Source organism: Cucumis melo, chromosome 10 (genome assembly GCF_025177605.1).
Source record: "Cucumis melo cultivar AY chromosome 10, USDA_Cmelo_AY_1.0, whole genome shotgun sequence".
Lineage (NCBI taxonomy): Eukaryota > Viridiplantae > Streptophyta > Magnoliopsida > Cucurbitales > Cucurbitaceae > Cucumis > Cucumis melo.
In genome coordinates this window covers 20,621,035-20,638,802 of record NC_066866.1, presented here as the reverse complement: position 1 = coordinate 20,638,802, position 17,768 = coordinate 20,621,035, and the positions used below count along the sequence as shown (strand labels likewise).

Genomic DNA, 17,768 nt, shown 5'->3' with positions numbered 1-17,768 from the left:
AGATTACAATTCCATCCAAATCCATTTTATAGAAATCATATATAAAACAACGAAAGGAAATCCAAAATAGTTCAAAGTTGCAAAGATACAGATAAAATAGATCATGCCAGGTTTTCTTCACAAAGCATACTTGCTATAGCACTATATAGATGATTAATAACTCAAAACAATTGAAAGTAAACCACCCCAGTATACCAACTCCTTTTCGGTTAAGAAGCACGAACACCAACATGTGACATGATACGGCACTGCGATATGCCAATTTTTGGAAATGTAGGACACAACATGTGAGGGATACACAGTGTTTTGAAAGGCACGCGCCTAGTTCCAAGTCGCGTGGTGGAGGATTCTCCTTAGACAGGTGAGGTGAGCTGCCTAAGTCGCGGCTTAGGCGCATGCCTTCCTTGAGGCGTGAAGGAGCAAAAAGAAAACGTCTAGGCCCGGGCTTTTATGGCATGTGTGGGTTGGGCTTTATTAATTAAAAAGAAAATATTATTATCTTTTTTTAGACCTAATTGCATGGCTTCAAAGTTAAGAAAAGAAAAGATTGTCATTTCGTTTCCGTTCTCTTAGTCTTCTCTGCCATTTAAACCAAGCGAAGCTGAAGTGTTTTCAACGTTGCTCTCTTGTTTCTGTTCCTTTTCTGCCTTCAATGGAGCTCTGTCATGTGTCATTGACACCGACTAGGGCCACCGACCACCCTTCTTCACACAAATCACGATCACAGCTGACAGCACTTGGATATATTTATATTTTTTATATATTGTGCGTAGGAAAAAATGCCCGCACCTTTTTGTGCGTCTTGCACCTTAGTGCGCCTTGAGCCTTTTAAAACACCCGGGATACATTATATTTTTTATTTTTATAAAATATAATATGGGATAATACTTGTAGATAAATTTATCATACATGTTGAACATGACAATACTTCTTTAAAACATAGACAAAGAGAACATTAGTTGAAGTTCAATTAAAAGGTTACAAATTACAATACAAATACAAAATCCAAAATAGAGATCACATCTTTCATCCAAAACAAAAATTAGAAGCTTAAAACACCATTCTCAAACTTCCATAACATCTTCATCCTCGCAATTGTTAGCCCCATTTCCACCATCATCATCTGTATTCACTGCCTCTAAATCTGGTTCATCTAACGATAGATTAGCCATTTTAAGCATCCCAACATCTTCAAAAGAATCAAAAGAATCTCCAGCAACATATCATAAATTTTGTATCTCGTTGTAAATATTCTGAAATTCTTCCTGACAAAAGATGCAAATTACTATGAATATATACTACAGGGAGGTTCTATGTTGGTTGGAGTGGAAAAGGTGATGATCAGAAAAAGTCAGAGACTCAGAAGGGGCCATAGCTGTTCGTTGGTCCTTTAGTCTGTCGTTAAGTCAAAATAGGGATGAAAAGGGGAGTCACGTGATCAATTTGAATACCTCTAGAAGCGTTGGGCTTGAGGGGGTTAAGGCCCACAGTGGGTTGAAGAGGTCAAGGGTAAAAAAGGGAGTTTAAAGGATGCGGGCTGTGAGAGTAATTCAAATGTGGGCCATGTTGGATCAAGCAGCAGTGGTTCTTTAGAACATCTATCGGGATCTTTCAGAAATTCCTTGTTGTCTAGGAAATATAAAAGTGGGCCGCTGACGTCAAAAATGGAGGCCAAAGAGTAGGGTCATGTCAAAAAATGTTGGACCCTCCTTCGTTTCATAACACCTCTGGGCTTGAAAACCTTTCTTCTCTAGATTTTGACGAGCACTTGGGGATGCATTGGGAGATGGAGAATGGAGATGGGCCTTTGGGATCAAATCCGTTGATAGTCAGCTACTCTGGGGATGCATTGGGAGATGGAGAGTGGAGATGGAGAGTGGAGATGGGCCTTTGGGATCAAATCCATTGATAGTTAGCTACTCTGAAGATGAGTACTTTTTGTCAACTTCGGTCGTAAGGAAGTCTTTGGAGGTGGAATTGGGAGAATTATTCAAGGAAGAAGAAGAAATTAGCGAGGGTTTCTATTCGTCGGCATCTGCAAAGGAGTCTCACTTGCTGATGAGTGCTAAAGAGCTGCGTTCAGAGGGTTGTTTTGAAAACACTACTTTTCGAGTAGATTCTTTGAAGCTTGTTGATAGCACAATGGAGAATCTAGAATCGCATAGTTTAATTACCGGAAGCAAGGTAACTTCGCCTATGAACAAAAATTCTCTTAAAGGTTAGGCAAAGGGGACATCTCCCAACCCCTATCTGGAGGTATGTCTGGCTGGCTCGACAGATCAAGTAAGTCCCCTTTCTTTGGTTCCTTGTCATCCATCTGGTCTAGGTATGTTTAAGGGTAGAGTTGGTTTGGGTGTGTCCAAGAGCAGAGTGGGTGTTTTTTCACCTAATATCGTGTCTTCGGTTCAGTACAATTTGGGTGGGCGAGTCAAGCCAGCTGGAATTTTGAGTTATTTTTCTTCCTTTGTCTTCTTGAATCTTTATTCTTATCAGGGATACTTGGGTTGTGCCTTACCCTTATCGTCTGTGTACTCTTTGGGAAAGAGGTTGTTGGTGTTTAACATATTGTTTCATGCCATGGGTGTCAGATCAGGTGTAGGTGGGGTGCTTCTTCCCAATGACGGTTCTGTTAGGAATTCTATAGGCCATCAAATCCCTCTTTGTAATTAGTGTTCCATACTATATGAATAAAGAGGTTAAGGTGGGAGGCGTTGGCTTTTTCTGGTATTAACAAAGTGGAGGTCAAGGGAGACAAATTTGGAAAGGGAATTAGGGGTTGGTGGTGAAGGAAGGAGGGGATAAGAGAAAACGTAAGCGTAGTGCTAAGCTATCTAGGGAGTTAAAGAAATTGGATAATTTTGTGAATTACGGGAGCAAGAAAGCCTTTAAGGAGGTAAGGGCATCTTCGACAAAATGTTTAAAATTGTCTCTTGGAATGTTAGGGGCCTGAAGGGTCAAATTAAAAGGATGGTTAAAGAGGTGCTCAGCCAAGACTTTTCAAATATTGTTCTATTGTTTGAAACTAAAAGAAGTAAGTTTTATAGTAGGAGAATTGCCAACATTTGGAAATGCAAGAGGGTGGAGTAAGGGGTTTTGGATGCTAAGGGGTTGTTTGGCAGGGTTCTTATCATGTGGAACTCGAGTTTGTGTGTTGCAATTGGTGTGGTTATGGGTAGACATTCCATTGCTACTGCTTTCTTGGATAGTGGTGGTGAAGAGTTTTGCGTAGGGTTTAGGGTCCTCTGAGGATAAGAGGAAGAGAGTTGTTATGGAAGGAGCTTGGGGATCTTTATGGTTATTGTGGCCGAGGTGGTGTGGTTGGAGACTTTAATGTCTTTTGTTTCCTCGATGAGAAGGCTTCTGGTGGGAGAATTACTAGATCCATGAGAATGTTCAATAAGTTCATCATTCATAGTGGCTTATTTGATCCTTCTCTTGTTGGTGGTAAATTGATCTTGGCTAACTTTAGGGCAGCTATGAGAATTGACAGATAGTTGGAGGTTTGGGAATCTAAGACAGTCAAAGGGTCTAGAATAACTTTGGTTTATTGGTTGATCATCTGAAATGGGGTTCATATCCTTTTCGGTTTAAGAATATTTGGCTTGAGCATCCTTCTTTCAAAGCTAATATTTCTTCTTGGTGGAATGTGCCCGTCCAAGGTAGGTGGCAGGGCTATCGGTTTATGGATAAGTTGAGAGCTTTAAACGCTCAGCTTAGATGGTGGAATAGAGATGTTTTTGGAGATATTCAAATTAAAAAGAAGGAAGTTGTTGCTAGGATTCATGAGATTGATGCCCTGGAGTTGGAAGGACCCTTGGATAGTGCTCTTAAGGAGGAGAGGGTTAGTTCAAAAGGGGACCTTGCTCAGATGATTAGGAAGGAAAATGTTAGTTGGAGCCAAAAGTCTAAAATTAAGTGGACTAAGGAAGGAGATTGTAATAACAGTTTTTTCCATAGAGCGGCGAATGATAGAAGGAACAAGAATCATTTAGGCCTCTTGCTTCTAGACAATGGAAAGAGTACAAGAGATGGAATGGAGATTGATGAAGAAATCATTAGGTCTTTCTCCAATTTTTATAGCTCGAAAGTTTGGGATAAGCCATTATTAGAGGGCATTGATTGGAGCCCTATCTTGACAAGGGAGGATGGGGATTTGGTGGTTTCATTTACTTTGGACGAGCTTAAAAAGGTTGTATTCAATTGTGACGAGAACAAATTTTCAGGTGTTGATGGTTTCTCTGTGACTTTCTTTATATATAATTGGAATCTTATCAAAGGAGATTTGGAGGGGGTGTTTTAGGAATTCTTTGAAGGAGGAATCTTGAATAGTTTGTTGGTGTAAACTTTCTTTTTTTTTATTCTTGAAAAGGACAATGCCGACAAGGTTGAGGAGTTTCGACCCATTAGTCTTGCTTGATTAGGTTACCATTGTCGGTAGGCTTGTTAGGAGGACTTCAATTGTTGGGCCTTGTGTTGCTTGCCTTGTCGGGAGGCGAATGGAGACATTTATCATCTTTTTTGAGATTGCCAGTATGCACGGGTCATGTGGAATTTTTTCTGCAGGAGTTTGGCGTTAGCTATGCTGGCCTTTGGAGCATCCATGTGATGATTGAGGAGTTCCTTCTTCATCCGCCCTTTAGAGAGAGAGGCAGTTTTTTATGGCTTGTAGCGGTGCATGTTTTATGGGACATGGGGGGAAGGGGGGGGCGGGGCGGGAAGAAATAATCGGTGTTTCATGGTAGAGAAAGAGGTCATAGATTCATAGTGAGGTTTGGTCTTTGATTAGATTTCACGTTTCTCTTTGGGTTTTGATTTCAAAGACCTTTTGTAACTATTCAATTGGTAACATTTTATTTAGTTGGACCCCTTTCTTTTAGGCAGGGTGTTTTTATAAAAAAAACTAGATCGTGTGCACGTTGTGGCAGAAGCTTGTTTACATAATTGAATTAATATACGAATACGTGCTCAAATTTCTATTGCAACATGAAGATGAGGAATGTTGATGTAGTAGCTTGGAGGCAATTGATTGAAGTGCAAAGACACCATGCATACTACAATCATACATCCTCACTATACCTAGCAATTATAGAATCAATATCATTAATTGTTGAAAATCTAAGAAAGTCCAAGTTCACTTTGGCCTTATCTTCTGCCTTAGGAAAACATCACTTGTGACATTTCATTCTCTCACGAGTTACTTCAGTGCCCTTATGTAGAGATACTCGATGAGGATCTTCCTAAAGCCATTGCTCATTATAGTACCTAAATACAAGTTAACAAATGTTGAACTTTTTCTTTTAAATATGACAAATAGAATACGATTATAATAGAAAGACATAATTATTATAAAGTACCATGGGTTCAAAGGATGAGCCAAAGAATGAGCCAAATTAAGGAGTAGAATATTATTGTTGCTCCGACAATCAATGAGAATATTATGGATGACCTTATAAAATGAAGAGTTTTAATCTCCATGTTCTTTTTCATGCCTATGTATTGCAATCTTCACCTTTTCAATCATACTATCCCACGTCATAAACCAAATGAAGGGTAGGTGCATCCGTATCACAAATTGAAATCATGTTGTATATAGGCTTAGTGAAGAATAGGATGTTATTAAATTTATCGCTCCAAATTTTGTCCAAGATCAATCCCTTCACTTTTTCTATGTCATCTCTCGATAGCATGTTCATTAACAGCCATAACTTTCAACCCACCTTTTATAAGCTTTAACCTTCTAAGCATGATAATGACGAATGCAAAACGTGTTTCTTCCACGTAAAGTAATCTCAGAGATATGAACTCATTAAAAATAGTAAGTCCCATTGAATTATACCTTTAAAATTCTTCACCACGATTACATCACTAGCAATATCCGAAATCCAACTACATTTCCCATAGGCGTAGACAAGCACAATGTAGACAAGCACAATGTCTTTAAATGCCAAGGTGCACTAAGGTGCAGTGATACTCTGGAGCATAGGCCCAAGGTGCACAAAGAGGTATGGGTTTTTTTGTTTTTAGACACTACATATAAAAATATTACATTAAAAAGAGAGCATAGTTGAAGTGGAAATATGGAAAAAAAAAAAAAAATAGACAAACAAAAGAAATTTTGCATTTAAGCTTAGTAAACTTGATTTTTGTAGGTAATAAAGAAGAAAAACCCTTAATTATTACTATTTTTTAAAAAAATGAATTTAATTCTTTTAGTTAAGAAGGAAGAAAACACCTTAATCATTACTATTTTTGAAAAACATGGAAAAGCCCCAAAGCCCAGGGCTTTGAGCCTTGGGGCGCCTTTTGCACCTAATGTACATCTTATTTTGTGAGCCTCGCTTTGAAGGCAAGGCGCTAGACCTGTGCCTTGAGTCTAGGTGCTCACCCGAGAGGGCTTCTTAAAACACTGGACTAGCACATTGTTTCGACATTTTTTACTGTACGTATATTCTTGAAGGCAAAATTAGGAGTATGTACTATACATGGTTTCAATAATCTTTCGATATTTTTCTGTTTTTTCTAAGAATAACTTTTTCCAACAAATTATACTCAGAGGTAAATATCCAAACAATAAATTATTTGCAGCATAAGTGTATGAGTTTATATAGTATAAATTTCTTGCTAAGCAAAAAGACAATCCTCAAGAATATAACATCCGTGCAAGTGAATGTAATTGGTCTCTTGAGGCCATATTAAATGATCTTTCTATGGCACTTGGAGCAGTTTCCCTTTTCTTTTGCTCAAAAATTGAAGGAGAGGAATGTCGTATGCTCATCATAGAGAGGGATTAACGGGGAGTTCCTCTTCAATTTGCCTTGTTGGGAAAGAGGCTGGTTTCTTTGGCGTGCTTTTGTTTGTGCCATCTTATGGGTTTCATGGGATGAGATGAATAGGAGGGTGTTTAGGGGAGTTGAATGGTGTAGTGGGGAGATTTGGTTGATTATTCGGTATCATGTTTCTCTTTAGGCTTCTGTTTTGAAGATTTTAATAATTATCCTCTAGTTGGCCCCCTTGCTGTAGTGGGGTCCCTGTTGTTTGTGGGCTTGATTTTTTGTGCGCCTTGTATTCTTTCATTTCTTAAATGAAAGTCTAAATGAATGTCTCTAGAAGTCTTTTTAGTCATACAATCTTTTGCCTCATTTTGTAATTTTTGTATGTCGGCCTTATCTTGGGGGTGACTTTACTGGGCACTCCAATTCCATAACCATCTAAGCCTTATAAATGAACTCTAACCCTAGTATAAGAACTCTTTTTTTCTAGCAATGACAAAAGTTGCATTTCTGGGAAATGTTTCCAACTCCCTCGTTCCATCTTTGATTATTGGTCATGTATTTCCAAAGTGGATTTGAATCGTCTTCAACACTTGAGGATGTGAAGCTGTGGATGATTGACTACTACTGTAGATGTAAATGAGGAGGAAGATGTCAACTAGTATAAAAAGTTGAATGGACTGGTTAAAAAATGACCTACAGTTTTTTCAATCCTTACTGTAAAAAGAAATCCCCTAATAAAAAAAAAATCTAGAGATTAAAAGAGAGAACTGAAATGTCTAGGAAAAAAAGGAACAAAACCTAAAAAATCACTAGTGGTGATCGTCCGAGCAGTGTCGTTCGAAGAGGGTTGACGCATGGTGAGGGAGGAAAAAATCAAGGGTTATGAACTAATAGTTTTAGGGTTTTAGTTTTCAAAAGGTCTTTTATTAGCATTAAAATAATAATAAATAAATAAAATTTCTCGAGTGTCTCACTTTGAGAGTAGAGAATCGGTTAGACAGCTTAAAAGGAGGGCCTCATTTTAATAAGACTGCAGATTCTTTAGTTCAACGCAGTCAATGCCTTATTGGCCTATTATTTGTTTGATTCTCTCAGTTGGTTTGATCGTTTTGAAAATGTCCATTGAAATGCCTCCTTGTGATGCATTATGTCTAAGGAATTCGACATGTACAGCATCTCTGAATTAAATTTGAATTTGGGGTGCTTTCATTTCAGCAATCTAATCAAGGGTTAGAGTTTTTCGATCTCCTTTCTTACGTATGGGTGCTTTTGGTTGGTCTAGTTTGGTTATCTTTTTCTGAAAAGGAAACAACCTCCTTACTAACATATTAATACTGAGACAAAAGTTCGTAGTACAACAGAATTATATGATGAGCATGTAAACTATGGATCAGGAGATGCACTTGTGCATCTCAACTAGGTTGACACCCCAATAGCACCTCCATCATATCCAAACAAGTTAAAGTAACCAAAAACAAAACACAAAAGTACAAAGAAATACAAATAAAAAGACTAAGCATCCATTTGAAGAAAAGACAACAGATTAGGCTTATATCTCGAACAGAGTGATTCTCGTAATCCTCGGTAAGGGAGCACCACGAGGAGGCTAAAATTTTGCTGGCTCCAACGGCGTCTTCCGCTGAGAAGTTTGCTCTAGAAAATTCTCTAGATTTTTTCCAAACACAATTCAAACTATAATGCAAACAAGTTGTAAATGAGCAATTCAAATAGATATCGTGAAGAGTCCCTTGCGGCAGTCATATAGTGCAAATTGAGAGAGACAAACAGTGAGTATACATCTTCCTTTTTTAACTCTAATTTGTTTAGAACTCCAAAAACCATTTTTGAAATTAGAATATCTATTCGAGGCGTTGACTTTTGTATTTCCATAATGACTTTTTCAGCTTTTTATTTAGAGGAATGAATTAACTAAAAATTTTCCAACAGTTGTATTAGATCTTGAATCTTGGTTTTTTCGATTTGCTTGTGCTCTAGAGGCCTTCATTTGTCATCATTTTATATGTTCTTAATAATTCATATGGATATGATGAGTACGTTAAAGGGGTGTCAACCTAGTTGAGATGTTTGGGTGGATCCCTAGGTTCTTATGCTCATTGTATAAACCTCTTGTACTTTGAGCTTTTGTCTCATTATTAAAATTAACAAACGAGACTTGTTTATTTCTAAAAATAATAATAATAATAATAATAATAAAGAAAAATGTGTCCTTGTGTATTCTAGCATGTTGGATTAAAAAAAAAGACACAATAATTACATCTGAAACATTTAGGAGCATGTCAGTGTTGGACACATGTCCGCCATTGACACTCCATCCAAAATGAGGTTTTGGTGCTTCATAGCTATTTGGTATATAAGTTCCTCTGGTTACCACTTAACTTGAAATTGGGTTTGTAGTCACTTGGTTATTTCCCTAATCAATCACAACTCAATCTACCTTCAATAATCCTCGAGGATAATCAATTCTACCTTAATTCCCCTTTTAACTTTAACTCCCCAACTTAAGGCTTTTGCAGATTAATCCCTTAGGGGGCGTTTGCGGGAAGGGTTGGGTTATGAGGGGTTAGGGTTATGTAATCTAACCCTTGTTTGGGGAAGGGTTATGTAACCCTAGTTTTAGCCCCTTAACCCTTCTTCAACACTTCTTAACCCTTCTTCAACACTTTTTAACCCTTCTTCAACTTTTCCTTGACTCTTCTTCAACTCTTCCTTAATCCATTTTTTTCTCATTTATAATTTTTATATTCATGAGTTTTGTTAATTTTAATCTTTTTATTTTAAAATCATTGCTTATTTTTAAGTTATGAATTTGGTACAATTACATTATTAAAATTTTAATTTCTTGTGAAATTAAAATTTTAATATCAATCTCAACCTCAATGTGTTTTGTTAATTAACTTAAATATCTAAGAAATGTCCATTCAATAAAAAAAATGGTAACATTTTAACAAACTACCATAAATTTATTACAACAATTAAAAAATTATAAGGACTATTTGATTAAATTAACAATTAGTGGTAATTTCAACAATCCTATTATTTAGAGGTGGTTTGTCTATATTTTTCATAATGTTATTTTGGTTATTAAATTAAACTTAAATTAACATAACAAATATTTTGTTATAGAGGCAGTAGGATCGTGAATTTTTTACCCGATAATTGTTTCAGAATGACTGAAATAAATATTTTGAAAGTATATAAATCAATGTTAAAAGAATAAAAATTAAATTTAATATTTTAAAAGTAGACTAAAATAGATTGAAGAGAAACCTAAAACTAGATTTATTGTAATTTTCACTAGAAAACAAAACTATAGTTGGTAAAAGCGTTGATTGTTATTTTTTGTTTCCAATATTTCGTATTTCCAATTGTTATTTGCACTTATTTACATGTTTACAGGTTGTGTGCATGTCATATTCATAAAATTCAATTTATTGAAACGTAACGTATATTTAAAAAATGTTGAAAATAAACATTGTAGTTAAATAAATTAAGGCAAATTGTTTTATGAAAATTAGGACGATTTGGTAAATTAAATATACGAAATTCGTGTATTGGATTTAGAATATGAATTTTAAAAACAAAAAAAAATTATTCGCACGTAACGATTACTTGAAAAAGGTTAAAAATGAACGTCGTAGTTAGACATTAAGGCAAATTGGTCTATGAAAACTATGACAATTTGGTAAGTTAATATATGAAATTTGTGTATTGGATTTATAATATGAATTAAATATATATATATATATATATATATATATATATATATATATATATATATATATATATTAAAAAAAAATTCATAAGACTACTTACATAACTCTTCCCCAAAACAAATCTTATTATAATACTATCATAACCCTACCCACATACACATCTTATCACAACATTATCATAACACTTCCTTCATAACCCTTTCCCCAAACACATCTTATCATAACACTTCCTCCATAACTCTTCCCCCGAACACATCTTATCATAATCTTAGGTTTATCATAACACTAGGTTTATCATATCCCTAACCCCCCAAACAGCCCCTTAATTATTTCAAAATTATCTAAAATCACCCTTACTTCCAAATTATCAAATTTTGGGTAAAATATCAAGAAAACCCTAATTTTTTTTTTTCAAAAAAGGAAACAAGCCTCTTCATTAAAATGTGAATGGCACAAGTGGTTTAGAAGAACCAAAGGTTACTTTCTATCTTTTATACACGGTTCACACAGCACCAGCACCTACTTTTTTTCCTCTTGGCGTGACTGCAACCACTTTCCAGCTCCACCTTGAGGTGTTCTTACCCTCTAAGCTTAACCCTGCACCTCCCGGTATATATGAAGTGTCTTAATCATGTTTAATAAGTCTTTTCCACCTCCTACTTCCATCATGTGTGAGATGATCAAGCCAAGTTAATCTCTTTCCTCATCCTACTTGGACTTCGTCAAGTTTCCTTCTTATTTTGCCACCCCCTGCTTCCAACCTTTACTTGGCTCTAGTTATCAGCTTACCCATCCCCTTCAGCAACCCCAAAAGAGTGCATACATCAAAGATTAAGTTCAACTTTTTCGTATTAGCACCTAAAGTAATTCTTCCCTTAAATCAAGCTATTCTGAGAGTTAATCTGTATTTTGTTTTTTGTTATTTGGAACTATGTTTTCTCACCATTTTCATATCTTGGTTTTCATATTTCCTAAGAAGTATTTAAATTTTGGGTTCCCAATTTTAAAGAATTCCTGCCAAGATGACAGATAGTGTCATAGCTGCCTCTACATGAGCTTTGGGTAACCAAGTATGAACTGGTACCATAGACACTTTGACTGCGAAAGATGCAAAAGAATAATTTTTAGCCAAATTCTTGAAACAAAATTCAAAATTTCTTTTTTTTTTTTACTGTTTCTAAAACATGCCTTGAATTATGAAAGCACTCCTGAAAATTAGATAGAAAAATAAAGAAATGGTAGAATTAGTGTTTATAAGCTTAATTTAAAAGAATGAAGGTTTATTAAGAAAGCTATCACCTCGATGGGCCTGAAACATTTGATTTTAGTAATAAGTTAGCATTTCCCAATAGGTCTTTTGAAATTGACACCTCTAAGGTATGCATATTATGTGTATTTGTAGGTACTTTTGGCACTGTAATAGTCCATGATGGAGATGAGAATGATAAGGTGACCTCTCAACTGGATATAGGCGTTGCTGAACCACCAACTGGTTCCTTACGCAATGAGAGCCTATCCATTAACGTAACTAGAGTTGACTCTAGGTACTCTCTTTCTGATCTTGCTGATGTGTTGTATCATTTCTTTTTTTGTAGATTAATTGTCTTCACTCTCAATGATTTTGCTATCGGTTATAAGAAACAATGTATTATCGCTTTATCTCATAATTCTGCTACCTCTTGTATCATTTGAAATCTAATGTTTGTGAATCTTCTGTAGTGTGCGTACAGGAGGAATTGTAAATAATATTCTTGATGGAAGATCGGATCTCACCGTGCCTGCATCTATACCTTCATTTTTGGGTATTCATGAGCTTAGCACATTGAAGAGTGAAACTGTCAGCCGGAAGTCATTTGCTCTGCAGGACAAGGTAACGTTAACTTTAATTACAAGTGCGTTTTCTCTACATTGTTTCTCAAGTTTCATGTTGATAACTCTAGATAAAGCAATGAAGTGGGAGATTTTTCATTCCAAGGTTTCCCCTTTTAGCTTCATCTTATTACTATATTTTTCCTGACGGTAAAGATCTTGGTAGGTAGTACAACTGTGTCTATGAGTTGTGTGTGTGTGTATCTTGCCAATTATAATTCTCGTTTTGTTCTGTTTCCAAATAAAAAGTAATAATTCTCGTTTGGTCAATGCAAGTTGGAAAAACCTTCTATAATCCTTTGGCTTTTAATTATTTGAGTACTAATCCTTTGTCTTCTTGGGGTTGGTATTGTACTGCACCACTACCACCCACTCACGGTACTTTTTGAATAACAGTTCTTGGAAAACAATCTGCAAGGGACCTAATTAGATATATATGGGAGTTATTAGTGAAATATTAGTATGTTAATTAAAGGGGGAAAATTAGTAAACAGCTAGCTAGTGGGTTAGGGTTTTAATTATAAATGGAAGGAGTGGGTTGAGAAGGAGAGGTGAAGAATTTTGTGAGGGATTTCCTAATTGGGGAGTTTGGTAGAGGATTCTTAGTCCTCTTCAATGTGCGAGGTACTTTGTAGTTTCTTCTTGATATTGCAATATAAATCTATCTTTTAGTGTTACTGGTGTGCCCTGTTCTTGAGTGTTTCTTTGTTAGGTGGGATCCTAACAAATTGGTACAAATTGGTACTGGAGCTTTTCTTTCTTGCGTATGTTCTGTTTATCAAGGTAAGAACCACAGACATGAGTGGATGCATAAATGGATGGCTGATTGCAAATGTAAGGTGGTCGCATGAGGAGAAACTCCATGGACGTCAGAGCAAATGTAGAATTGGATGGGAGATTGCAAGTGTGAAGAATTGAAAGACAAATCTGAGAGAAGTTGCAAAAGACTGAAGGAGAAGATCACTAGATGAGAATGAAACAGTCTAGGACATACAGAGAGATACGAGAGCATTGCAACAAAGGATCAAGGATTCTATCCAAGAGATAGAGAAAGAGAATAGAGAAGAATAGTAGTTATGAAAACAGAGAGAAGAAATTACAAAAAAAAACGTAAGGAAAAACAAGCAAAGCAGGTGGTGTTAGCCGGTTCAGAAAAGTCCATTGAGCTTATGATCAAAATTTCATCCGTAGACTAATGTGGACAAATGCTGAAATGCATCGATGTAGGAGAAATGATGTTTGTTACAGAAAGCTTCGTTGAATGAAGAGAAGGTGAAATGAACGACAAAAAGATGCCATCGGTGGAAGAAAAGGAGGGAAGTGATTGGGGGATCCACAGCAGCAGGGGAGAAAAAGAGAATAAATGTTGACTCAAAGAAGGAGAAGTCAAAGAACAAAAAACCTGATCGTTGGTGTCCATGGCCAGCGGCGAAGGGCGAGATGGAAGTGGAAACATCGATCAAATAGAGTAGTATCAACAATGAGACAAAGTGATAAGTGTGGGAAAATAATTGAAGGAAGAACAAAGAAATTGGAGAGAAAAGGAATGTAAGAAAGAGAAAATACTGTTAAAAAAAGTTGGTCATCAGCAGTCAGCATGAAGAAAATATTGTTTCCCAAAGATCAAAGGACAGTTGGCCTCAATGGAGAGAGAAGACACCCACGATTCACTGATTGGGAGGGAAAGGAGACCAGCAAAGGAGAAACGACAAGGGACAGAAACACTGGTGGCCGTGGGTGAAGTAAGGGGGAAGACGCGAGAGGTTGGATGTGCTAATGATGTCAAACAATGGGGGCAGCTGTCGATGGAGAATAAAATGGGAGGAGGCTTGGAGAAGAGGAAATTTACGTGAAAAGAAAAAAATGTCCATGCCCACGTGAAGTCGTAGACAGTGGGACCAGTTCCAGTTGGAAAACAAACCACCCTAATTTTTGTGAGGGTCTTTGGGCTGGGATTGCAGGCTCACCTATTTCCTTTCGTTCAAGAGGAGCAATGTTCTTAGGAGGAGAGGGAGGGATATGTAAGAAACTGGGAAGTATGGCATACGATTAGGGTTTTATGAGGTTGAGTAAAGATTGCCAACCCAATAAGAAGGGGCTCAATATGTTAATTCTCCAATACATGGACAGTGGGTCCGCATTAAAATTAAGTTGCTTTTTTTTTATGTTGTTCGTCTGCTTAATGGGTTGGAAAATGGGCCTAATATTTTATTTGATGAATTAATTGAAGCCCATGTATGTCCACAGCAGCAGATTGGAAAAAATTTTATCCAAGGTTGAAGAAAATGCGGGTAGCTGATCTGGTTCAGTAAAAGAAAATTGTATTTCTTTGTTTGGTACCCACACCTTGAGGACAAGGTGTGTTTTCAAAGGGTGAGTAATATAGGGGAGCTAATTAGAGATGTATGGGAGTTACTAGTAGAATATGAGTATGTTAATTAGAGGGGACAAATTAGTAAATAATTAGCTAGTCGGTTAGAGTTTTAGTTAGAGGCCCAAATGAAAAATGGTCCAATTTTGAAAAGTGAATAGAAAGTGGTTTCTTGCTTGGGTCAGCACCTTGTGAATTTACTAATTCGTCTCTCAAAATCACCCGCACACTTGCAATTGAGAAACGCTGCTAGATGCACGATACTTGATGCTCTATGCTCTATGCTTAAATGCTCTATGTTACATCCTCCATACTAGATGCTTGATGCTTGACGTTTTATTTATGTTATATATATTTTCCATTTGATGTTCAATACTTAAAAGAAACACAAAAAATTAAAAAGGGAAAAAAGAAAAGAAAGAGTAGAAATGCAGAAAAATGGAACCAGAAAAAGACACAAAAGAAAAGAAATAAAATGGAAGAACTGCAAAAAAGAAAAGCAAAGAAAAGAATCGTAACAAAAGAAGAAAGGAAAAAAAAGAAAAGAGAAGAAGACAACATTTAAGGTTGAAGTGTACAGTAGGATGCCTTCATTGGTTTTAGAAAAAGTACCTACTTTTCATTTGGGTCTTTTATTTTAGGCTAAGTGTGCAAATTTCCCAAGAACGAGAGATTTCCTTATTGGGGAATTTGGGAGAGGATTCTCAGCCCTCTTGATTGTGCTCGAAGTATATTGTAGTTTCTTCTTAATATTGCAATATAATCTTCTTTAGTGTTCCTCGTGTGTTCTTTGAGTATTTCCTGGTTAGGAAGATCCTAACACAATCATAAGCCTTCGTTTATCATATAATCTCTTAGTTATATTTTTTAGGGTTTTTCTTGTTATTCAAATGAGCCTTTTACCCTAGCCCCTAAGCTGTTTTGCTCCTTTGGCGCTATTACAATTTCGTTAGTAAATAAATAAGTGGACCTTTTGTCTTTGCAGCTCTGGTCCATTTATGCAGCGGGTAATACTGTGCCCATTCCGTTCTTGAGGGCTACTGACATATCCCCCATTGCTTTGTTATCTGACAACGTCCTTGGAGGCGTGCAGCACGACAATAGGGGTACTGTAGCTGTAGAAACGCTTCAGGAACTTTTCACCGGTGATGGACAATCAAAAAAGGGTCGTAGAGGACAAAATGAGGTTCCCTCTTCATGCACTTCTCTGATTCCGTGTTCATTTATCTCCTGAACTCCTAAAACATTTGTTCTTTTCGTTTTTCGCACTGCAGATGCCTCTTCCACCCAGTGTTTATCAAAGACTTACTTCAAGTCCAACACTATTGAACCTCGCCCAGGCTTTAGCTTACCACAGAATGTACGTCATCATATTTATTGTTATTGTTATTATTTCTGTTTTACAAGTATAAACTTGAAGAATTACCAAATATTTGGTGATCTGGTCTCCTAACAATTGAAGCACTCAGAAGAAATATCCACCTGCTGTCTCTCCTTTTTGCTGTTTATCACTCCTTTAGTTCTTTCACCTCAGTCCTGACCTGTTGCTACATCGGCGTGCACTCATTGATCCCAATGAATTCATTTGTTAACCATTTCGTTTTAATTAATTATTGTTTTTTAAAAATTAAACTTGTTCTCTTCATTTCTTACCATGATTTGCATCTTCTTAAGTACTCGAGTTGAATTCTAAGCCAAATTCCAAAAACAACACGTTTAAAAAACTAAATATTAAAAGGGAGGTTGATTGTTGAAGTTAAAGAAGGTCCTTTATGCTTCATTGTTTTGCATGTATCTGATCTTTTCTTAAGGTTTCAACGAGGTGGTCAAAAACAGTCCCTTCATCTGCTTTTTCTTATAATTTTAGAGGGGAATTTGAATTTGAATTTAAATTTGTTGCAGGTGTTACGAAGATATGCCACTTCAAGAGTTGCAGGCAACTCAAGAACAACAAACCATTCAAAATCTTTGTGATACACTTAGAACTATCCTCCGATTGTAGATAACAATCTTTCTTTTACTGCACTCTTGTTTTTCTTCTTTTCTTCTTTTTTTCTTTCTTCATTCACCCTCCCCAAAAGTTGTTCATTTTATCACACTTCCTTCTAAACGTAAGAAAATCACTTTTTTCCCCTTCCCCACTGTCTTTTCCTGAAGTTAGTTGAGTGACTATTGTTGTGCCATTGTTTTGTTCATTCTTTTAATTTTGATTTATGGGTATATATTCCCTATAATTCTACCTTTTACCTCACATTTGCTTCTTGAAATAAGTAGTTTTTTAGGGTCTGTAGAGAAACAAGTTATTTCGAGAGAGTAGGATTATCGGAGATTATGTTTGGAAATAAGATGGCTGAAAATTAAATATATTATGATAATGTTGCTAAGAATGTATGAGAATAAATTATTTTTTTATTTCATTTGTAAATTAATCATGAAAATTCTATTAAATTTTAATAGATTAATGGATAAACAATAAACCTAGTTCGAAATTTTGAAACAAAATTATTCAATGATCAAATAATAATATTTATTACGAGCATTTTGAATGGATGTAATTTATATAAATTATGTATGGAAATAACATATTATCATGCTTATGCTACAAAACTTTTTAGCAAGTACAAGGACGGTTAATCTTTTATTCATTTTTACCCTATATTTGTACCCTAATTTTTCAATAACACCATCATGGGCACATATGCTTGATTGGGTGAGGAGTGTCATGTTCTTATGTTGGGCAGGGACTGAGTAGAATGTTGAGTTGAGTTGACGTACTTAGATGAGTTTGCTTAGATAATGCTTGCACCCGTTGTTGGCGTAGTTTGAGTATGATTGTTCTTGGTTGGAGTACCATGCCTCAGCATCAAGCAAGGAGGGAGTGGAATGTTAAGTTGATATACTAGGATGAGCTTGCTTCTTTTTGCTGGCATGATTGGAGCATGCTTGTCTATAGTGATTCAAGATGATTTGCGATTATTCCCTATTTAATGGAAGGGCTTGGCCAGAGTGTAATGCCTTTAC

The 17,768-nt window shown here is 36.2% G+C and overlaps 1 protein-coding gene across 1 annotated transcript in view; it reads left to right on the top strand.

The window, feature by feature from the left end:
• LOC103491895 (serine/threonine-protein kinase 1) overlaps window positions 1–16,998 on the top strand; it is a 50,701-nt gene extending 33,703 nt beyond the window's left edge. The window contains exons 14-18 of the mRNA XM_008452008.3: window positions 11,910–12,051; window positions 12,227–12,377; window positions 15,733–15,933; window positions 16,022–16,107; window positions 16,650–16,998. Of these exons, the coding sequence (XP_008450230.2) occupies window positions 11,910–12,051; window positions 12,227–12,377; window positions 15,733–15,933; window positions 16,022–16,107; window positions 16,650–16,749 (680 nt within the window). The 3' untranslated portion in view covers window positions 16,750–16,998. The remainder of the gene's footprint in view (window positions 1–11,909; window positions 12,052–12,226; window positions 12,378–15,732; window positions 15,934–16,021; window positions 16,108–16,649) is intronic.
• Window positions 16,999–17,768: the final 770 nt, after the last annotated feature.